Source organism: Malassezia vespertilionis, chromosome 3 (genome assembly GCF_029542925.1).
Source record: "Malassezia vespertilionis chromosome 3, complete sequence".
In the NCBI taxonomy this organism is placed as follows: domain Eukaryota; kingdom Fungi; phylum Basidiomycota; class Malasseziomycetes; order Malasseziales; family Malasseziaceae; genus Malassezia; species Malassezia vespertilionis.
In genome coordinates, this window is record NC_079249.1 from 930,033 (window position 1) to 951,778 (window position 21,746).

Below are 21,746 nucleotides of genomic sequence, written 5' to 3' on the forward strand. Positions count from 1 at the left end.
GCTGCGCGACTCGGCGCCGCCCATTGCACATCGCCTGCTAGGTCGCATTCCAGATGCCGGCGGCATGTGCTTGCGCCGAGCGTGCATGGTGCATGGTGCATGGTTGGATCGATGGCGCACGCGCTGGACGTGCGCATATGGCCACAAGCGCGTGTGCTCGAGTGGCTCAGGGGACTTGAGTTGGAGCAGTATGTGGGGCCGTTTGCGGCAAACGACATCGATGGCGAGGCGCTCGTCCTCCTCGATGAAGCGTCGCTGCGCGATTTGGGCGTGCAATCGGTCGGGCATCGTGTCGCGCTCCTCTCCGAGATATACCGCTTGAAGATGGAGCACGGGGTGCCGTTGGAGTCGGGCGATTGGGTTCCCCTCAGTACGTTGGCTGGCGCCGCTCACTTGCAGGCCACCAGGAAACTGACGTCAACGACGTGCATCGGATGCTGCAGGAACGCGACGACCGCATCCAGAACTTGGAGTCGCGTGTTGCGCAGCTCAATGCTGCACTTACGCACATGCACGAAGAGCTCGGCGCACTAACGCAGGCGCACAGGCGCACAGCACAGAGCGTTGGATCCGTGCCAGAGTCCATGCCTTTGCAGGACCGGCCGTCGCCCGCAATACGCTCCGCGGGATGGACGGCGTATACCCCAGAGCACGGCGCAGTAGAAAGGAGCGCGAGCTTCGCTCCCGTCAACGATGCAGTCGCATCCATGCTCCTCGGTCGAAATGGCGTCGTGCCGGAGCCTATCGCGCACACAATAGACTACACAAGTATGGACGAGCCGTGCGGCGCTGTATTGAGCGAGGCATTGCGCAGGTACCATGTCCGGGATGACTGGCGCGAGTATGCGCTGTTCCTCGCGACGGACAATACGGAACGGTGCTTGTCCTACGACGAAAAACCCATCGCCATGTACACCAAAATGCGCGACGGGGGGCAGACGCCGGTGTTTATCGTCAGGCCATTGCGCGAGATCGATTTGCCCATCGTGGTTGCGGAACGCAAACTTGCCGCGCGCAGGAATCCACACAGCAGCAAACAACCTGCAATGCGTCTGCGCGCTTCGCTCACCGACATGGAAGAGCACGCAGGCGCCGTGGCGCAGAGTGTAAGCCATTGGCTTCGGCAGCCAAAATGGAGCGGCGCGCGCGGCGAGGAAGCGCTGCGGCGCGCCGTCGTGATGGGACCCGCGGAGAATTTCTTGGCGCCGCCGCGGCGCACGTTTGCGATCGCAATTTACCCGTACGAGTCGGAACGCGACGATGAATTCGACGTCAAAGTCGGCGATACCTTTATCATCTTGTCCAAGACAAAGGGGTGGTGGGCGCTGCGCAGAGACTCTGTCGCAAATGGAGAGGGAGATATCATCTTTCCAGTGCAGGACCATACGCAGCCAGATCATACCCCACGTGTAGAAATCTGGACGGGGTGGGCACCGGCGGGATGTCTCTTGGAGACGACACGGCCCATGGCGGAGATGGTCTACGCCGGAGGGATCACATCACCGGCTTCGAGCATTGCACACACGACTATAGGGTACAACCCATTGTCACCTACACAGGTCTTGCACGCGGAACTCGCAAACGCGCCCATCTCGCTGAGCATTGTGAGCAGCGCAGGCACGCGCGGAGTCCTCCTTGTGGATTACAGCTCCGATGATGGGCATTTGCAGCTGCGCGCGGGCGATTTGCTGCGTGTGTTTAAACGGTATGTACACGGCACAGCTCACCTGCCAGGTACAACTACTGGTCCTATTGCATTGCAGAAAACGCATCGCAGATGCGCGGGTGGCTTCCGAGTTGGTGTATGTATTGAGAAAAATTCTCACGCTAGATATCTCGCGCAAACGCCCAGGGTCGCAGGGAAACGAACACGGCTATAGCACGGGCGAACTGTCGTCTGCATCACTCTCATAGTCACGCCCGGGCAAAAGTGTCGTCCGCATCACTCTCATGGTCACGCCGTATGCCCACGGACCTTTTTTATTTGCGCCGCCGGTGTTATCTAAGCACTTTCGCGGCGCCTCTTTCCAACACCACATGGCAGCGCGCAGCTTGGCCGTGGTTGCCTTGTGCATCGCTGTGGTACATGCACATGGTGATCATCACCATGGTCCAAGCGAAGGGGCTACTAAGCAGCCGGTCGATTTCTGGCTTGGGCTGCATATCGCATTAGAGTCGCTCTCGTGGGCAGTGTTGTTTCCTCGTACGTTTGCCTGTCTCTCCACGCTAACCGGCAGTGGCCATGGTGCTCGGTCTCGTGCGGCATAAGCTGCACGTACCTATCTCTATTGCGGCTGTCACCATATCCATAGTCGGATATTTTTTCGGAAGCCATCATGGCGGGCGGCAATTTCGGCACACGGTGCATGGAAATATGGCGCCCATCATGCTCCTCTCGCTCATCCTCCAAATGGCATGCGGCATCTACCTGAAACTGCATCTTACATGGAAGCCGGAGCGAGTAGTTCGCCCGGTCGTGCTGGGCGTGCATGGATTCCTTGGGCGCGCATTCCCGCTGTTGGGTTGGATACAAATGGTACGTCGCGCCTGCTTTGTCGCTCACGCTAGATATTTGGGATTGCTACACTGCAGTCCTGGTGCAATGGAGGGCGCTTGGGACAGTGCCTCGCACATTATATCATGGGCTCTGCATTCACCGCGTACTCTGTTATCCTCTTGATTATGCTCAAGTGCGCCGCAAATTGGCTTGCACGACGACACGTCTCGCAAGAATACATGGACAGCTGGGTAATTCTCTTGTGGGGAATTGTGAATACTTTTACCGAGCACCACGGTGGGCCATGGACGCACAAGGATTTGCAGCACACACTCATGGGCGTCTTGTGGTGGGCTGGCGGTATGGTCGGCGTCTGGCTGAGCCGCAAGGGCCAAAGAAGCGTGTTTCCTGCAATTATCATCGCAATTACGGGGTGGGCTATGAGTGGACATGCGCAGGCGCTTATGCTGTCGACCATGGTCCATGGCCAGTTTGGATACGCACTGATGGCCGCGGGTTTGTGCCGCCTCATCGAGATTTGCTTCGTGCTCCAGGATCGGCCGACGGGAGAAGCTTCGCACGAGGCGAGCCCTGGCGCCTGGTTCCATATTCACGCTTTCCAATACTTGTACGTGCAGTGTTGACTTACACACAGACCACCATTCTTGCTGGTATGCTCCGGTGTCATGTTTATGAGTGCTACGGATGAGGAGATGCGGTGGGCACATGCAAAGGGTATTGATCATGTTACGTGGGGGCTCATCGACTTCTCTATCGCCTTTACCCTCTTCTTTTGGTTCAAGTAGGTGCTTGATGCGAACTACTTACACCAGCTTGCTTATTGATACCTATGTGGCGTACGGGGGCCGATATGGATTGGTCAATGGTTCGCCATCTGCAGAGATACCTTCGAACACGGCACAAGGTGCGTCGTGGCACTACACGACACCCGCAGAACCGCCAGCGACGACCCTTGCGTCTGCATCAAGAGAACCGAGCGAATCAATACCGATGAATGCATATGTACAGAGGACTTCCTTATCTCCATCGTTTGAGCAGCATGTGCTCTTTGACGAAAATGAAGATCCTTTCGATGATGAATACACCGCGCTCCAGGGGGACGCTGCGGCTGCGTAGCTTCGTAGCTGCACGGATTACAAATAGACAATGTGCGTGGATTTGGCCACATTCATCATCTCCACGTCTCCACATCCCAGGGTTGTCGCCGCCGCCACAACTTTTTTTTTGTTATTTAGAAACTCCGACCTATGTTGCGCATCTCGTTGGCTCGCAAGGCGCTACAAGCAGCAAATGTCTCTGGTAGCAGCGCGACAGGATTTACTTCGCGCAGTGTGAGCATGCAGACTAAAACGATTCAACCGCTTTCAATGCTTCGCCGTCTTGCTGTGCCGGTGGCTGCAGCTGCATTCGCAGGCGCGGCGCTCATGTACATGAGCGAAGCTGTGCATGCACAGCCGGAGAAGCCCTTGTACTCGCGTGGCTCGATCGAGTCTAGGATGAATTTGGTGGAGCCTAAAACGATTCTGCGTGCGCTCAAAGAAGACGAGGATGGAGAGGAGGAGGATTCAGCGCACGACGCCGATGCAGAGGACCAGGATCCAGCGCACGACGCCGATGCAGAGGGCAACGCCGACGCGATCGAGAATGCCGAAGAAGCTTTTGACGAACGTACGGGCGAAATCAACTGGGACTGTCCTTGCCTCGGCGGCATGGCGGATGGGCCATGCGGAGAAACATTCAAGGCCGCGTTCAGCTGCTTTGTCTTTTCTGAGCAGGAGCCCAAGGGCATCGACTGCGTTGACAAGTTCAAGCTTATGCAAGACTGTTTCCGAAAGCACCCCGAGGTGTACGCTGAGGAAATCAAGGCGGACGATGAGGCAGAGGCAGAGGCGGAGAATGCTGTCGCAGAGGATTAATATACCTAAGAAACCAATCGCGACTATTTATGATAGAGCGTGCCAGACATGTGTTTCCATGTCCCACGACGTGCTTGCCAGCATTCCAGGCTGGAAGAGCGACCAGGCTACGCCAGAGGCAAACTCTTTGTGCATAGGATACACTTTTTTAGGGGTATTGAGCATAGGCACCTGTCCAGTGGCCACAGCCTCGTCCACGTTCCATATCCGGACGCTCATATCATAGCTGGCACTCGCAAGCATTCCGGCCTCATGTGGCGACCAAGCCACGTCACGAACCGCGTAATTATGACCGACAACGACAGCGCGCTCTGCCATGGATGCAGCGTTGCCGCGCCCGTCCCAAATTTTGATGGTCCGGTCTGTACTTCCCGTAGCAAGCGTCATTTGCCGGTACTTGTTCCAGTCCAGCGAAAGCACTTCACCACCGACCGACATGCTCAAGACGTGCTTTGCGCTTCCGGAGCCTCCCGCCGCACGGAGATCAACTATATGCGCTGAACCATCGCCGGACGCGGTTGCGAGCAAGGCGGGGTGGTGCGGCGACCATTTGCACTTGTACACACATCCCCCATGCGCTGGGATTGTCATAATGGACGACGGACGGTCAGGGTTCCACTGTTACGTTAGCCCAAATCTTTTATTCAGTACGCACCACTTTTACTGTGCCGTCCCAGCTGCTACTGGCAAACAGTTCTTTTTGTATATTGTTCCAATCCAGCGAAAACACTTCGCGCGAATGCTCGGCCCAGTTCCGGATTGGATGATCCTACACTGTCAGCACGCTTGAAAGGTACACACATGCAACGTCACATCCCATAGCTTTATACTGCCGTCACCACACGCACTCGCAATCTGATTTTCATGCAGTTCCGACCATGCAACGTCAAACATGCCATCTTGTGTGTCAAACCTGTGTGTTAATATACACCTCGTACAATGTACACGCACGTCTTTGCTTGCATGCTACTCAGAGTCAATAAGGAAAGTCGCCCATTTCCGACAAGGCCATACTGCATTGTGAGCTACACGGCAATACATACGTTTGCCGCGCCCGCGACCGCAAATCGGTCCGGTAAAAAGGGAGACCATGCAACATTATACCCTGCAAACCCGGGCGTTTCAAAGCGCAGTGCCGCCATAGAGGGTCCAGGTGGTTGCATGACCGTCGCTGTAAAAAAAATACGCGCCAACACGCGCTTTACACGCAGCTAACAGGGGTTTATCTACTCATATTTTGTTCGGTGCCTAGATTCTGCGGTTTTTTGGTACAGTTGGTTTGTGCCGTGCGTACACTGGCTTTCTCTGTTTCTGATTGGATGGATGAATCGTGGCGATCAGCGTATCTACGGTAGAGTACTGGGTTCGAGTCCGACGACAAATACTGAAGTACAGTGTTCTTGGCGAGTTCAGCGCGATCGGAAGTGCAAAAGGCAGACTTGGTTGTGCAAAAAACCCACACTCTCTAAAGGACTCTATTGGCTGGATTCATTCCACCTGGGCGTTGTCTCATTAACACTGTTAAAAGGACTTTCGCCTTGAAAGCCTGTGTTGTAAAACCTGTTTTTTTTTTGCGTGTCGGCGTACTTACGACAGCGCTCGGCATCTCTCTCGCACGCTAGGTGTCATGGGGTCATGGGTTATTTGATTGAAAGACAAGCCCGTAGTTTTGCGACTTGGCAATGGAATTTATGAAATCTGTTAAGAATGGGCCAAAAATGTACTGCACATTTGCTGGCTCACAAAGACACCACGTTCTCATGGGCGTAGGCGGTTTAATGAAAATGATATGCGTGCACACACTACCGAGTAGTCTTCTGATTTTGTGCTGGGCTTACGTCGGCAAATCACAATGTACAAACAACGAACGTTTGCAAATCATCCCACTCAGCTGCTAGCACATTGGTTTTTATTTTCCACATGGCCTTGCCACCAACTTGTTCGTTTAGGCTTTGTCTGTGCAGACTGCAAGCTTCCCGCATGAATTTGGGCGTTAATAATTGGCATGAATAGCCAGTCGTGTTCAGAACATATTACACGTGCGATGTGCATCCAATAAGCACCGCCAATCTTTCTTCATTTTGTCTGCACTCCACTCAAGATTGCATACTTTATTTTCAACTATTCGCAGCATTTGAAAACTTGGCGCGTCGTCCCGTAAAACGTGCGCACGAAATTTAGTCTAAAGAGGCCAGTTGATTGCCAAAATAACAGGTATAGGCTTTTGTGACCGAGGGCGCTTATTCTCTCTAGTGGGGCCAAGCACTGTCTTTTCAGGCCGGAAGTAGTACTAAAGGAGACACACCTTTCTTGCATATCTTACCGGATCTCTCTATTCCTGAGCATTGTGCTGGAGCTGGGCTTTGATCTCAGAGCAATGTCGTCCCACGATCAAGAACTTGTGGACCAGTACATCAACCACAGTACTGCTCCGCTTGGTGCAAACACTGATGGCACTGCGCCTGGCCAGAACTTGTACGAACCTGCTACCGTTACGGGCTCAAACGGCGAGCTCTCTGATTCGACTCGCTATGGCGCGCAGCCAAAAGACGGGCTTCCTTCGATGAACCAACTGTCGCCCGAGGCCGAAGAGGCTGTCCAACAAATCCTCTTCCCGAGCGACATTTTCACGCAGGATGGCACCTACTGGGCTGACCTACCTTTCTCGGAGAGGTGGAAGTTTTGCAACCACCAGTCGAATTCCGAGGCTCGCCGCGAACTTGGTATCATCTGGCGTATGTTCAAGTCTGACCCCTTGAGCCCCATTTCTGCCTACTTTAGCACCTATGTGTCGAACGGTATGGGTATGTTCGTGGAAGGCTATACTCTTTTCTCCGTCGGTAACGTCAAGCCTCTTTTGCAGAACACCTGGCCACGTTGCTGGGACTACGCGAATTACCAGAAGAAAATTCCCCCGGGCCAGACGGTGCTCCCTACAGAGTGCGACAAAAACTGGATCAATGCCATTGACTACCTTGAGATTATTGGTATTATTATTGGTCAGATACTTGTCGGTATTGAAGGTGACTGGGTCGGTCGTCGCTTTGGTATGGTGCAGGATGCACTTGTCATGACGCTTGGTTCCGTCATGCTTACTTGTATGTGGGGCGTCAACTTCAACGGTTGGGTTATTTGCTATGCTTGGTCTTTGTTCATTTATGGCATTGGTGTCGGCGGCGAATATCCAATGACGTCTACCCGTGCGATGGAAGGCTCAGGTGACCGCTACGCTACCTCGACTGGTGACCGTATGCACCGTGGTCGTAATGTGCTGCTCGCCTTTTTGATGCAAGGTTGGGGCCAGTTGTTTAACCAGGCCATTCTCATTATCCTGCTGTTCATCTTCCACAACAACCTTCAGCCCCCCTTTAAACCGAACTCGACGCAGTTTACGTTCCGCATCTCGTTTGCATTTATTGCCGCCGTCACCTTGTACCTTGTCTACTACCGTTACTACAAGATCTCGTACTCTGAGCACAGCTTGAAAGAAGCCAAGGAGCGTCTCAACACGTCTGGTTATGATCTCAAGTCGCTCAAGCTCGCCTTTAGCCACTATTGGCACCGTCTGCTTGCCAGTTGCTTTGGCTGGTTTGCCAACGATTTCTTTTTCTACGGTAACAAGATTTTCTCAGGTGTTTTCATCTCTCTTATTACCGGTGGTGACGGCAAGTTGCAGGTCACTTGGCTGTACAATTTGATTAATGTCGGTGTCCAGCTTCCTGGTTACTACCTGGCCGCCATCCTTGTCGACAACAAGATGTACGGTCGTAAGTGGATGCAGGCCAACGGTTTCATGGCCACCTTTGCTCTTTTTGTCGGTGCCGCTTTTGGTTACAAGAGCCTGACGAACGGAAGCAGTGCCAACCTCAAATGGTTCCAGTTCATCTTCTTCTTCTCCTCCTTCTGGAACCAGTTTGGTTACAACTCGACCACCTTTTTGGTAGCCGCCGAGATTTTCCCTGCTTCCATTCGTGCCACTTGCCACGGTTTCAGTGCCGCGTGGGGTAAGCTTGGTGCGCTTGTGCCCACCATTGTGTACAACTACGTCAATGGCAGCGGAAGCATGGACGCAAACCAAGAAAAGTTTATGATTGTTACTTGGTTCGGTCTGGCCGGTTGGATTGTCACGCTCATCTTTTTGCCCGATACCACTGGTCTCGATTTGCGTGAGCAGGAGCGCTACTGGGAGTTTGTCATGGCAGGTCGTCCCGAAGACTACCATGGTGTTGCTGTCAACCCGCGCCACTTGTCGTTGTTTGAGCGTGTCGTCCTCAAGCGCCACCTTGCGTACAACCCCCAACTTGATGCTGAGCAGAAGATGGAAGAGTTCCGCAGCACTTACCAGAGCGCTATGCTCAAGGCTGATGGCAACGAGCAGGACCTCACGTTGCAGCAGCACGAATTCCTCAACTCTGAATTTGGTAACAAGTTTATTCGCGAAGCAAAGCTCATCTCGCGCGACAATGAACGCCATGCGTCGAGGCTGGACTCCATTGAGAAGCGCTTGTAAAGAGTATTAGTTCGACCCTCTTTTCCCACGACTTGGTTCATGGACCAGGAAGTGTTTAGTTTTCCTCTCCACTACGAGTGCTCCTTACCTTGAGTTCAACTGTAAGGGGGGGAGTTTTGTATTATCACCTTAATTTTTAATTTTTTAATGGGCGCACCCACGGTTTTCTAATGTACACTTGGCTGGCTTGTACCGAAATAGCGTTTCGCACGCGCAACAAAGCACGTGTGAGCTTCCGTGCCCGTCTCCACCTTGCCTTATATTTTTATTTTTTTGGCCATTGGCATTTACGGATATGGGAGACAGTGGCGCCCACAGGCGCACTCCGCCATTGGAGCTTGCGGATGAGCGGTACCAGGCACCGTTCCAAATGCGCAAGTCCAAATCAGAGCTGAGTTACGCAGGTGGGCAGCCAAGCTCGCACTCGTCTTTTTTTGACGACAAGGAGCTGCGGGATGCCGAGGCGTACGTGCAAGGAAACGAGCATGACGCTAATCTCGCTTCTACATCCGTGCACGCCAATACCTCAATGCGCGTACGCAAGCGCCGAGATAGTCAGGTCGGGAGTTATGACAACCAGAATGCAGTGTTCGACGGCCCAGCCGCAGAAATTGTACCGAGTTCTGTGTCGAGTATGCACCACGTTATGTCGCGCCCAAGCTTCCAGACATATTCGAGGCGCCAGCGTGAGCGCCACATGGCCAGGTCGCAGTCGCATGGATCTCAATATAGCCGCTCTGGACGCGACCGCTCGCCCTTCAGTGATCGAACGCAAGATTCGAATTCACACAGCGCTCTTTCCTACAGCAAACGCGCCTATACACGCAAAGTGCCTTATACAGATGACGATGCACACCTTGGCCGTTCTGGCACGGGTCCAAGCATTATCGGGTCGCTCTTCGCGCCGTTCCGCGGGAGTGAGGCCGACGATATCGCAAGCAGTTCGCACCACTCATCGCGCTGGCAGGGATCGTTGGATGGGGATAGCTACGATGAAGATATGGAGCTCCTTGACGATAACCAGAATGCCGAACAGCTTGAAGATGAGGCGCTTTTCGACGATGGTTTGCACGACGAACATGGCAGCGATCGGTCGAGCACAAGCAGCCGTCGCCACGGCTCTCCTACAAATCGGTTCATCCCTTCTGTGTTTGGAAATGACAATAATTACTTTGATAATACGTCCTCGGCATTCTACGGCCATGAAGAGTTCGACGAAGCGCCGTTTGACGATCCTGCCATCGGTGCCAAGCCTACCCACTTGAAGGACTATCCGGATGGCATGTCCCTTCTTGACAGCCAGCACGAGCTGGCTGAGCCTGTTGCATTAGACCATACTGCGGAAGAGGCGCAGCGATATTCGATTTGGCTAGACAAGACATGCCGTTCCCGGCAGCAAATCTACTTGACCGACGAGGATATGCTGATTCGTATTACTGGCTACCGTACGAGGCGTGTGCAAGCTTTTCTGTTCACCTTGGCGTCCTTCTTGTCGCTCGGCATTGTGGCGCTGCTCGCACTCTGGCTTCCCAAGTGGAAGATGCGCCACATTTTGGAGGTGGTCGATTTTGCGGACGCAGAGTACGTCGTGGTGGAGAACCAGTATGGGGACGTGAGCGAAGAAACCTATATCCACATTCCGTTCCTGCGCCCGCTCAAATCCGTATTTCCGCCAAGTTCCATGGACCCGCCGTGCACCTATGCCCAGTTCCAAGCGATGCAGCAGGAACCTATTTCAGAACAATCGCCGGAAGCCGGCGAGGCGATTGTCGATCTGATCATGTTTGAATACAGATATGCGCGTTTCGCGCTGCACCCTCCTTCTGGACGTTTCCGCCTAATCATCGACTGGCGCGACACGACGTGGAATTCCGTTGCAAGGATGCGCCAAGGCCTCAAGTCTGACTTGGAACGCGAGCGCGAGCAAATTTTTGGGCCCAACGTGATTGAAATCGCGGCCAAGTCGACGTGGGAACTGCTTGTGGGCGAGGTCTTGCACCCATTTTACATCTTCCAAATCGTCTCCATTCTTTTGTGGAGCTTGGACGACTATTACTATTATGCATTCTGCATTGCGCTCATCTCGATTGGGAGCATTGTCTCCACACTTGTCGAGACCAAGCGGACGATTTCTCGTTTGCGCAACATGAGCCGCTTCGTGTGCCCTGTGCGTGTCCTTCGCGACGGTATGTGGGTCATGGCGGATAGCAGCGAACTGGTTCCTGGCGATGTCTATGACGCCGCGGATGCTGGCCTGACCATTATTCCCGCCGACAGCCTGCTCCTCTCTGGAGACGCAATTGTGAACGAAAGCATGCTCACTGGGGAGAGTGTTCCTGTCAGCAAACAGCCGATGACGGACGCAGAAGTACACACGCTGCAAACCACGCACCTGAACTTGGCTGCGCAGCTCGGCAAGCACTTTTTGTTTGCAGGGACCAAGGTGGTTCGCATCCGTCCTTCACTCGGCGGCACCGGCACGGACGATACGTCAGCCAAAGCATTGGTTCTGTGCACTGGCTTCCACACCACAAAAGGTTCTTTGGTCCGCGGGATGCTTTTTCCCAAGCCTATGGGCTTTAAGTTCTACCGCGACTCGTTCCGGTTCATTGGGTTGCTGGGTGTGATTGCTTTTGTCGGCCTCTGTTTTAACACGGTCAACTTTGTAAAGCTCGGTATCACATGGAGCACGCTGCTTCTCCGCGTACTGGATCTGGTCACGGTCGTCGTGCCTCCTGCACTGCCTGCGACGATGAGCATCGGTACTGCGTTTGCCATTGTTCGACTGCGCATGCAAGGCATCTTTTGTATTTCGCCCTCACGTGTCAATGTCGGCGGGAAGGTGAATGTCGTTTGCTTTGACAAGACCGGTACATTGACGGAGGATGGACTGGATGTGCTGGGTACGCGCACGGTCGACTCCAGAACGATGCAGTTCAGCGAGCTGCACCAGGAGACGGACGAGATTCCCACGCTTTCGCGGGACCCTGCGGACCCCGCGCACCGCAATCTGATTCTCCTGCACGCATTGGCTACGTGCCACAGCCTCAAGGTTGTGCGCGGCGAGATTATCGGGGACCCGCTGGACGTAAAGATGTTTGAGTTTACAGGCTGGACGGTTGACGAGGGCGATCAAGTTCAGCGCGCCCAAAACGCGACAGCGGCACAAGAATCGGAGCGACCGCCGGCGCTGGTACAGACCGTTGTGCGCCCCAAAGACGGCTTTGCATTCAACGCGGAAGAACTCGTGCGCCCACGCCATGTCCACTTTTTGGAACTCGGTGTGATTCGCACGTTTGACTTTGTCTCGGCACTGCGCCGTATGAGCGTCATTGTGAAGCAGCTTCACGGAAACTCTATGGAAGTGTATGTAAAGGGCGCGCCGGAAGCGCTTGTGGACATTTGCGAAAAGTCGAGCTTGCCAAAAGACTTTGACGACTTGCTCTCGTACTATACGCAGCATGGCTACCGTGTGATTGCGTGTGCGGGCAAGTCGATCCCAAACATGACGTGGGTAGAAGCGCAGCGCATACCGCGCGAGCACGCAGAAAGCAATTTGCACTTCCTTGGGCTGGTCATCTTTGAAAACAAGCTCAAGCCGGACTCGGCGCCGGCGATTGCGACGCTGCGCAGCGCCAATATTGGCTGCAAGATGGTCACGGGCGATAATCCGTGCACGGCGGTGAGCGTCGCGCGCGAATGCGGCATCTTGGGACAGTCTACGTCCGTGTATATCCCCACCTTTGTCCAGGGCAGCGCCCAACTTCCCAACGATGTGGTGCTCAACTGGACCAATACCGACAACGACCGGCTCCATCTGAACCCCGATACGCTCAAGCCAGCCTACACAGACCCCCTCGCGACGGACATGGGCGATCTGCGCGCTCATGAATACGAACTGGCACTCACGGGCGATGTTTTCCGCTGGATGACGGACTATGCACCGATCGAGATTGTGCGCCGCATGCTGATTAAAGGCACAATTTTTGCGCGCATGTCGCCCGACGAAAAGCACGACTTGGTGGACCGCTTGCAGGATCTGGGGTACACAGTGGCCATGTGTGGTGATGGCGCTAACGACTGTGGTGCGCTAAAGGCCGCCGACATTGGCATCTCGCTCTCCGATGCAGAAGCGTCGGTCGCCGCGCCCTTCACCTCGACTCGGCCCAATATCTCGTGTGTGATTGAGGTGATTAAGGAGGGCCGCGCTGCGCTGGTGACTAGTTTCAGTTGCTTTAAATACATGGCACTGTACAGTCTGATCCAGTTTACCAGCATCACCATCCTGTACAACCTCGCAAGCAGCCTGGGCGATTTCCAGTTTCTCTACATCGACCTGTTCATCATTTTGCCCGTCGCCGTCGCTATGGCCCGCACACTGCCCTATCCTGTGCTGCATACCAAGCGACCAACGGCAAATCTTGTGTCTAAAAAGGTGATCATTTCAATGCTCACGCAGGTACTGATCAACTCTGCCTTCCAACTGTTCACGTTTTGGCTCACAAAGAAGCAGGAGTGGTATGAGCCCCCTGCAATCGATCCGGACGAGTTGAACGTGGTCAACGCGGAAAACTCCGCCGTGTTCATCGTCTCCTCTTTCCAGTACATCATGGTCGCCGCCGTGTTTAGTGTCGGGCCGCCTTTCCGCAATCCGATCTACAAGAATCCAATGCTCTTGCTCTCGCTCCTGATCCTCACGTGCTTCTCGACATTTTTCCTGTTTGTCGACAGCGGCTTCTTCTTCAATCTCTTGGGCTTGGTACACTTTCCCTCGTCATTCCATTGGACATTGTTTGTCATCGTCCTCGTGAATGCCGCGATGAGCTTTTTGTACGAGACGTATCTGATGGCACCGACACTTCAACTTGTAAAGTTGCTCCTCCGAATTCACCGTGGGAGGCGCAATGACAAGTCGAGGATACAGAGCAAGACATACAAGGTGGTGCTTTCTTCGCTAAATGACCCGGCAGTGGCGTAGCTATCTACTCTTACGATGCCGAAATTCGCGCGCGTTTCGTGGATTTGGACGCGGACGTGGACGTGGACGGGGACGTGGACGGGGACGGGGATGGTGGATCGATCCAAGGGGTATACTCTTTCCACACATGATTCGCCGCCGTCCATTGCGATAGCTGCGCAACGTGCTCTTGTAGCGAGCGTGTAAGTGTCCATAGTGCTTTACGCGCAGGATGCGTCTCTTCTGTATCGTCTGTCACCAATGGATGCAGTGGGGGGAAGATGGCTGGCATTACATATCGCAACTCTTTTGTGCGTACGTCGTGCGAGCGGCGCAGTGCTTGTCCGTCTGGCATCTCGACCTCAATAATTTTCTGCAGGCGCGCGTCGGCCGCTTGCATTGAGTGCAAACTGTCCAGCACGAGTTGCTTGAGTGCGTGTGCAAATTCAAGTAGAGACGCATTGCGTTTCTCCGCTTCGCCAAGTTGTGCATCGGCCATCTCATCTTCGGCAGTGCTGGCCTGCGTTGCAAAGGCAGGGCTGGCAATGCGGATATCGGGCACAAGCGATTTAGTGTTGGCCATGGACATGGCCGCCATCCGCTCACGCACCCGCTCGCTCCGCCGGTCCGTCGCGGCACGGTGTTGTATCGCGGCAAGACGCACCTGTTTTGATTGGCTCCGCGCCTTGTTGAGCTGTTCGCGCGTTGCGCGGTGGGTCGCTTGTTCATTTGCAAGCGCAGCATTGGCCTGCTGCAGCTGTGTCTCTAAACCGCTTAGTTTCGTCACCAGCGCCGTATTCTTCTCTTTGGACTGCTTGACAAACTTCTGTGAGCGGTCCACGCTGTTTTCCAGCGCGCGATTTTGCGTGAGAAGGCGTTCGCGAACGGCGGCTTCTTCGTCGCGCTCAGCGAGCAACGCACGGAGTACGTGGGTGAGGACCTCGCATTGTTTGCGTCCCAATCCCTCAGTACTTATCTTATCTTTGTGGTACCCCCGAGTGTGTAGAGTCTCGCTGATCTCATCAAACGCCAGCCGTGCTTGCTCCTGGGCCATGGCGCAAAAGCAAGGCGCGGTGCGCGCGTTGCATCACGTGAATAATCATCGTCGCCAATCATATACACTTAATCTTATTTTGTTGTTGAAACTTTGCCCGTATGGCGCAGTGGTTAACGCACTCCACTTGTATTGCATTTCATTACATGGAGAGATCCCTCGTTCGACTCGGGGTGCGGGCAATTTTTATTGTATGTCTAGCTTTTTACATCCCTTCTGTCCCTGCATAATCACGCAGCGAGAAGCTGTTTTTTGTGAGCTTCACTGCATACGCACCCATAGTACTCGGGTGATTTCTGCGGCACTTGCCAGCTGAAGTTAGTCAGCCTTCTTTTCACCTACACGCCCGTGCCTGTATCCCATTGCGGCCCACGCTGCTTGCGAGCCCAAACCAACGTACTGTTCCATTCCGCAGCATCACGCCATGCAGCATAATCGCTGTGCGTTTTCATACCTTCCGTCGCATTCGCGAACACGGGCTGCCCAGCCCCGGCGCCCGCGGCACTAGCGGCCGCAAACGCTGGCCCTGGCGCTGCACTTGTGTGTGCGGACAAGACGTGGGTATTGCGCGCGTCGTTCGCAGGCGCACCATCCGCAGTGCTCTCCAAACTGCCGCACGGCTTCTCCGCGCGTGGCACGCCTAGTGTCACCGTGCGCCGCTCGTCACGCGCCCACTCCACCGTTGGCATGGAGCTGACGCACGAACCGAGGTGCACCCGCCGCCCAATGTGATCACGTGATGATTCGCGTGTCGCGCCGTGTTGTGCAGCGTTGCGAACGCGCACTCTCTTCCGACATCGTGGTCGGTGTATGCGGACCGATCATGGAGTTCGACTTGGAGTTGTCCTCTCGCATTGAGAATAGGATTGACCATGAGCTATTCCTAGACGAGTCTGACGATTTGTCCCTGCCCGGCATGGCTCGCCGCGCCGCGCCCATGGCGCATTCGCAATCTGACGACACGGGTCTAGTGCAGTCGTCTAGCTTTCAAAATAGCAGCGGCGATGCTCACACGTTGCGGCATGTTGAACATATCCTATCACCTGTACATACGGATGAGGCGGCAGAGGAACAACCAAACGCTGGCGACTTGTGCGTCGCCGAGCTCGAAGAGCGTTTGTTGGACAGCGCCGATTCTCTTTCTTTTTCCATGCACCGCTCTGTGGGGTCTGAAACGGGACAAATATCGTTTGGTACGAGTCCAACAGAGCGCGCACGCCGTTCTTATAATAGCGTGGGGGGCGTATTTGCCCACGAAGAGGACCCAGTCGTAGAGTCGGACAACTCTGTGCTCCAATCGCCGTCTACTTCGCGCGGAGTTGGCGTGTCTTCCAGTGCAGAAAAAGATGCAGAAACGTTTCCCATGCACCAGCAAAGCACCACGCCCGATCACACGCCGCCAATTGAGCATACACTTACCGCGATGCTCGCGGCAGATACATCGACTCCTTTGCCGACACCGCCGCAATCGACGAGCATGCGCTCTACCAATGCGTCCGCGTTGCGATCCATGTCGCCCGCAGGAACAGTCTCGATGCGGAGCGAACAAGAGCCCAGCCATGCTTTTGCACCGCATACCCCCCGCTTGTACACAACAAACACAGACGCTTCGGATATCCTCACTGTACCAAACAAGCCAAGCATGCACGCTAACATGTCGCTTCCGCAAATCGGCGAGCGCGAAGCCGAGCTGCTGGGCACGCATGTAGATCCCGACAGGCTTGTGGTGTACCAGGACAAACTGAACAAACAGCTTACTGCAGAAAATGAGGCGCTCAAAATGCAATGCGATGCGCTCATGGAAATCATGCAAGAGCATGATATAGTCTTGGACACGAGTCGCTTGCCCATGGATATCTGCGATGCAAGTGTGTCCTACGCGCGCTCAAAAGATGCAAGCGCCGAACTGCACGCGTCGCAGCAGCACGCCACGCAGTCGGCGAGCCGCACAGCCAACACGCAGCTGCAGGACCGAATTCGCACGCTGGAGTCGGTCGTCGAGGAACAGCAGCGCCGCTTGGACACTGCAGCAGCGCCTGATGCATACGTTTTGCAGCGTGCTACAGACATGGTCCAAGAGCAGCATGAGCAATTGCTCCACGATCTCGATGTAGCGCTGCGAGATGGCACAGATTTGACGGCGTTGGCGCGCAAGGTCCGTGCTGCGCTGCTGCACACACACGGACTAGTCAATACGCTGCGCGAGGTGCGCACAGTCTCCCCAGATCCTGCCGCGAGTGTCACGCATGCACTGCACTCCATCTCCATGGATACAAACGACGCGGAGCAGGAACTTTTGGCACTGCACGAAAAGGTCCGGTCGCATACCAACGGGCTGACCAGCGCACGCGCCGAGCTCAAACGCGCCGCGTCGTTCAGCGAAGCGACAAGCGAGCGCAAGTCGCGTGTCGAAGAGCAAGTATCCCAGATCCAGCGGGACCACGCCGAGCTTTCGGCAATGCTTGAGGCAAAAACAGAGCGCCTTGACCAGGTGCGCGAGCAATACTTGGAGACCTCGCAGCGGCGCTCGCATTGCAGAGGCGGGGAAAACGAGCAGGAGGAGCAGTTGCTGTACTTGGAGCGCGCGCTGATGGATGCACAGGACCAAGTGCGCATTGCAAAAGAACAGCAGTGCCAAATGGAGCGACGACTGCACGTGTTGAACGAAGAAATGCAGCTCGCTTCGGATCGGTGCGAGCGTGCATCGTCAGCAGAGGCACATGCACGCAAGGCACGGCTCGACTGCGAGGCGCAGCTCGTGGCGCAGATCGATGAGATGGCTGCGGTGCGTCGCTCGCTAGAGGCACAGAGCAGGGAGCTGGAAGAGGTCCGCGGCGAAAAAGATCATATGTGGTACGAACGAAGGCAAATTTTGGAGCAGGTGCAGCACTTTGAGCAGCATCTGCGCCTGGTGCGGAACGAGACGGAGCAGTACGGCGAAGACCTCGAAAGGCTTCGGGAAGAGAAACTGCGCATCACGCGCGAGCTTGGCTACTCCTCGACCACGGTCCGCGAACTTGTAGCCGCTGCTATCAAGCCTCGTTTGCAGGCACTGTATCAGGATGTGCACGAGGAGCGCCAGCGGAGTGCGAGTCTCGTGTCGCAAAAGACGTACTTGACCAACGCTCTCCGCGCGCAGGAATGGCTGCACCAGCGCTTGTGTATGCACATGGACCACGTCGCGCCCATCTTGTCCAAGTACGGATTTTCTCTGCCAGATAGGCAACCGCGCCGGCGTCTACGTGCAGCTGTGTGGGCGGTGCGGCTTACATTGCACTGGGGTATGTAGTAACGAGTAATCTTATGTCCTTACAATCGTCTCGATTCGCACAAGGCCAAGCGCTGTCCCGTTCGCAAGGCGCGACGCATGCTGCAGCATGCCCCAACTTGTCGCGGTAATGGCCAGCGAAGGATCCCATTGATCGTAGAGGGTCGAGGTCGCTTTGGACGGCGTGCGCGGCCACACGCCTTCGGGGTAGAATGTATCGGAGAGCGTATACGCGCCGTCTTGCAGCGCAAGACGGAATAGCTTGTGCATTACCCTCGCGCCGTCCGCGGTGGATTTGCGTTTCCCAGTAGCAAGTGCATTGCTCAGTTTCACGCTGCCATCCGCGGAGCCCGTAGCGACAAAAGGGTGGAGTGGGGAGGTAGCAATCGTCTTTTGTTAGGGGGGTAGGAGACGTACCGTAATTCGTCCGTGGTGGAACCCAAGCACATGGTGCTGGCCAGCGTCGTGCGTTCGGAGCGAAACGATGCCAAAGTGATTGTCGCCAAAGTCGACGACCCATGCACCGCCCCAGGGCGACCATGCCACAGTGTAGCGTGGCTCTGTGGTCAGCACATTTATGCAAACGTACCGCGGCTATGGGCAATTCGGTACGGTGCATCCATGTCCAGTACATTTGTCACAATTTCCGAGCCATCCAGTCCGACGGAGCAGAGCGTCGTGGGCTGGCCCTCGAAATGGTTTTCGGCGTTCACGTCAAGGGGGGGGAGCAGCTGGAACTGCAGAGCACACACGAGCGTGTCGTGCACATAACTACACGCAAATGGCGCCGGTTGTTTCTCCGTTGATGCAGCCATGTCCCACACGGCAATGGTGCCGTCCGCACACCCCGCTGCGAGCATGTCTCCTGCAGCAGTGAGGCTCGTTACCGACGTGTGGGGAATACAGAGCTCCAGCAACGGCTCAAACTCATAGCACTGGCATGCTTTTCCACGCGGAAGGTTGTATACACGAACACGGCCATCGGTGTACGCCGCAGCAAGCACTCCAAGAGACGCATCGTTGCCGGGCGCACACCACTCTAGTTTGAGCGGCGACGCGTCTTTGCATTCGACCGTGAACGCCAACGACAGCGTCTCGTTGCTTGCATACCGCCATAGCTGGAGCATGCCGCCGTGCAGCGGCGCTTCCACTTGGGTTTGCTCTCCGCGGTGCGGCGCACTGGCAATGCAGAGCCACAATTCCCGCTCGTCGGTGCGCGACCACGCAAGATCGTATACGTGGCCGCCAGTATCGAGCAGGTGTACAGAGCAGGAGGCATCGCGCGAATCCGCTGTATGTTAGCATGCGTTGCGACGTACGGATGGTGGTGCAGTGGAATGGCTCGAGCGTGGTTGCTTGGCCATTCACGCCAAGCTCAAGCGGTGGGGAAGATGGGGGTAGGGGCCGTGCACCAGAGCACACACTGGGAGCGCTATTCCATGCAGCATCACACACATGCAAAGGTGGATGCCATGCTACGTCGACAAGCTGTGCGGCGCGTGGAAATTGCAGCATATGCGCCGCATTGTTTACCAACGCGTCCGTGCCCTGCTCACTTTCGACGAGCGGGGCTGGTGTAATTCCATGCAGGTGAAGGAACGCGGCCTGATCACCGCCGACCCTTGCGCGCCCTCGCTTTGCGGGGACGGCAGGTCCAACGCTACTTTCGCGCTTGACGCGCGGCATGTGGTGTGGACGAAACGCAAGTGGAGGCGTGCAGCGCTTGCTGCACGGGCTGTCACGAGACGAACGTTTTGCGAGCAGAGTGCGTGTATTGCGCGGTGGTTGTCGATACTCTATGAAAAACTGTTTTGCTGATTATTTGTCGGAGTAAAGGTGGGCTTTGCGTCTGGATTTACACGAATGCGTTCGCCACTAGGAAGTCCTTGCGAGGCGCGCTGCCCCGATACAAATTGCTGCATGGTAGGGTAGGTGATTTGCTCTGGATACGGGTTGGTTGCATTCACGCATGCACTAACTGGGACAACGTGTTTGTACGCTGCCTTCATATCGGGATACATGCGAATGAATTCAGACATGGTTTTGGGCAGCTCGTGTGTCAACACAATCGGAGACTCGTGGTTTGCTTTTTCGAAAATCTTGTGGTAGTTGTGCGCGATTTTCTTGCGCGACGCGCCTTCGCCGAGCTGCCAGTCATTTGTGTCCTCCTGCCACATGATGGTGTGCATCCCCAGCGCCGTGGCAATTGCTCGGACACGGTCGTCAACGTCGCCTTGCGGTGGACGCCAGCATCGGGGCGTGACACCGACGATTTTCTTGATCGCCTTGGCCGTATAGTACAGTTCCGCAAACACTTGTTCGTTGCTGAGCGTAGTCATGAGTTTGTGTGACCAGGTGTGTCCACAGATGTCGTGTCCATCCACCAAAGCGCGCTGCGCTTGGAAAGGGCTGTTGATGACGTTGCCTCCGATGAAAAACATGGTGGCACGAAGATCCTGCTCTTGTAAAAAGTTGTACAATTTGTTTTGTGCGCAGTAGGGGCCGTCGTCAAACGTGAGGCCCCACGTACCTTTTCCGGGGCACTGGTACACGTCCGCTGGAATGGTGTCATGCTTAGGTTTGTGGCAGCCAGACATGGACCACCAGCAGTCAGGGTCCGATTCGGGGTATTGCTTTGTGTCGTCACCAAATTCCGTATGATGGCTCTTGCTTTCCCGGACGCCGATGTTGGGGATCTGGTGCTGGATTGAATTGTATAGGGCACGTGCATCGTCGTCGTGTTCAAGAATGGAGGCAATCTTTCCCACTTTAGGGAACTCATGGTCGTGGACCATTTTGTTCAATGCAGGGATGCCATAGTCTGCACACTGCTTTGAGCTGCCACGAAGCTGTGCAAACTCGGCAGCATTCGACGGCGAAGCGCGGCGCAAAAGGTTGTCATGTGCAAATGCAGATGCAGTATACACTGCAATAACACTGAGAAGAACAGATCGACATATCATGGTAGCTGCGGCTTAGGCCACTACCGCTGTCTGGTGATTAGCATAGAATCGTGCCTACTAACTTCTACGTCATCTAGAAATTTAAGTATACGGCGATGCGTATGTAAGCAAATGCTCAATTGCTTGGCACTCACTCCACTACACGCCTATCGCATGCACGGCCGTTCCGCATTAAACAGCGAAACAACAAGTTTTACTTGGAAAGCAAAAACATTGTAGACTTTTAAAAATTTCACACTGTAAAGCACTACTTGAAAAAAAAACTGATCGTAATAATTGTGCCGATTACGCGTTTACGACTAGATTTCAAAACCATTGTGGACAGGACGAGGAAGAAAAACCCAATAGATAAGGAAGCTTTAAAAGAGAAATAAAACATCTAACAATGCGAAAGAGAGAGAGAGAAGAGCAAGGATATTTGTAGGGATTAGAATGGTGTAGCGTAACACACCCTTAGGGTTAGGGTTAGGGTTAGGGTTAGGGTTAGGGTTAGGGTTAGGGTTAGGGTTAGGGTTAGGGTTAGGGTTAGGGTTAGGGTTAGGGTTAGGGTTAGGGTTAGG

At 54.8% G+C, this 21,746-nt stretch overlaps 10 protein-coding genes and 1 non-coding gene across 11 annotated transcripts; 7 read left to right on the forward strand and 4 right to left on the reverse strand.

Moving 5' to 3' along the window:
* Nucleotides 1-111: 111 nt before the first annotated feature.
* On the forward strand, nt 112-1,880 carry MVES1_001952 (uncharacterized protein; the record flags this gene model as incomplete). Its single annotated transcript, XM_056206785.1, has 2 exons — nt 112-370; nt 400-1,880. The coding sequence occupies 2 exons, from the start codon at nt 112-114 to the stop codon at nt 1,878-1,880; spliced, it is 1,740 nt and encodes a 579-aa protein (XP_056062760.1).
* An 802-nt stretch (nt 1,881-2,682) lies between these two features.
* On the forward strand, nt 2,683-3,141 carry MVES1_001953 (uncharacterized protein; the record flags this gene model as incomplete). The annotated part of the gene is made up of 2 exons (XM_056206786.1): nt 2,683-2,690; nt 2,745-3,141. The coding sequence occupies 2 exons, from the start codon at nt 2,683-2,685 to the stop codon at nt 3,139-3,141; spliced, it is 405 nt and encodes a 134-aa protein (XP_056062761.1).
* Nucleotides 3,142-3,765: 624 nt separating this feature from the next.
* On the forward strand, nt 3,766-4,434 carry MIA40 (Oxidoreductase; the record flags this gene model as incomplete). Its single annotated transcript, XM_056206787.1, has 1 exon — nt 3,766-4,434. One exon carries the CDS (start codon nt 3,766-3,768, stop codon nt 4,432-4,434), a length of 669 nt encoding a protein of 222 aa, XP_056062762.1.
* A 27-nt stretch (nt 4,435-4,461) lies between these two features.
* Nucleotides 4,462-5,009, reverse strand: PEX7 (peroxisomal targeting signal 2 receptor; the record flags this gene model as incomplete). Its single annotated transcript, XM_056206788.1, is given in 2 exon segments — nt 4,462-4,989; nt 5,001-5,009. The coding sequence occupies 2 exon segments, from the start codon at nt 5,007-5,009 to the stop codon at nt 4,462-4,464; spliced, it is 537 nt and encodes a 178-aa protein (XP_056062763.1).
* A 1,802-nt stretch (nt 5,010-6,811) lies between these two features.
* MVES1_001956 (uncharacterized protein) lies at nt 6,812-8,944 on the forward strand (the record flags this gene model as incomplete). Its single annotated transcript, XM_056206789.1, has 1 exon — nt 6,812-8,944. One exon carries the CDS (start codon nt 6,812-6,814, stop codon nt 8,942-8,944), a length of 2,133 nt encoding a protein of 710 aa, XP_056062764.1.
* Nucleotides 8,945-9,239: 295 nt separating this feature from the next.
* MVES1_001957 (uncharacterized protein) lies at nt 9,240-13,922 on the forward strand (the record flags this gene model as incomplete). Its single annotated transcript, XM_056206790.1, has 1 exon — nt 9,240-13,922. The coding sequence occupies one exon, from the start codon at nt 9,240-9,242 to the stop codon at nt 13,920-13,922; it is 4,683 nt and encodes a 1,560-aa protein (XP_056062765.1).
* A 10-nt stretch (nt 13,923-13,932) lies between these two features.
* Nucleotides 13,933-14,955, reverse strand: MVES1_001958 (uncharacterized protein; the record flags this gene model as incomplete). Its single annotated transcript, XM_056206791.1, has 1 exon — nt 13,933-14,955. The coding sequence occupies one exon, from the start codon at nt 14,953-14,955 to the stop codon at nt 13,933-13,935; it is 1,023 nt and encodes a 340-aa protein (XP_056062766.1).
* Nucleotides 14,956-15,050: 95 nt separating this feature from the next.
* MVES1_001959 lies at nt 15,051-15,137 on the forward strand. Its single transcript has one exon. It is a non-coding gene; the product is annotated as a tRNA-Thr (tRNA).
* A 641-nt stretch (nt 15,138-15,778) lies between these two features.
* MVES1_001960 (uncharacterized protein) lies at nt 15,779-18,244 on the forward strand (the record flags this gene model as incomplete). Its single annotated transcript, XM_056206792.1, has 1 exon — nt 15,779-18,244. One exon carries the CDS (start codon nt 15,779-15,781, stop codon nt 18,242-18,244), a length of 2,466 nt encoding a protein of 821 aa, XP_056062767.1.
* Nucleotides 18,245-18,256: 12 nt separating this feature from the next.
* MVES1_001961 (uncharacterized protein) lies at nt 18,257-19,738 on the reverse strand (the record flags this gene model as incomplete). The annotated part of the gene is made up of 4 exons (XM_056206793.1): nt 18,257-18,613; nt 18,641-18,783; nt 18,813-19,514; nt 19,543-19,738. 4 exons carry the CDS (start codon nt 19,736-19,738, stop codon nt 18,257-18,259), a joined length of 1,398 nt encoding a protein of 465 aa, XP_056062768.1.
* A 281-nt stretch (nt 19,739-20,019) lies between these two features.
* On the reverse strand, nt 20,020-21,160 carry MVES1_001962 (uncharacterized protein; the record flags this gene model as incomplete). The annotated part of the gene is made up of 1 exon (XM_056206794.1): nt 20,020-21,160. A coding segment is annotated over one exon (1,141 nt), but the record flags the coding sequence as incomplete, so codon positions are not given.
* Nucleotides 21,161-21,746: the final 586 nt, after the last annotated feature.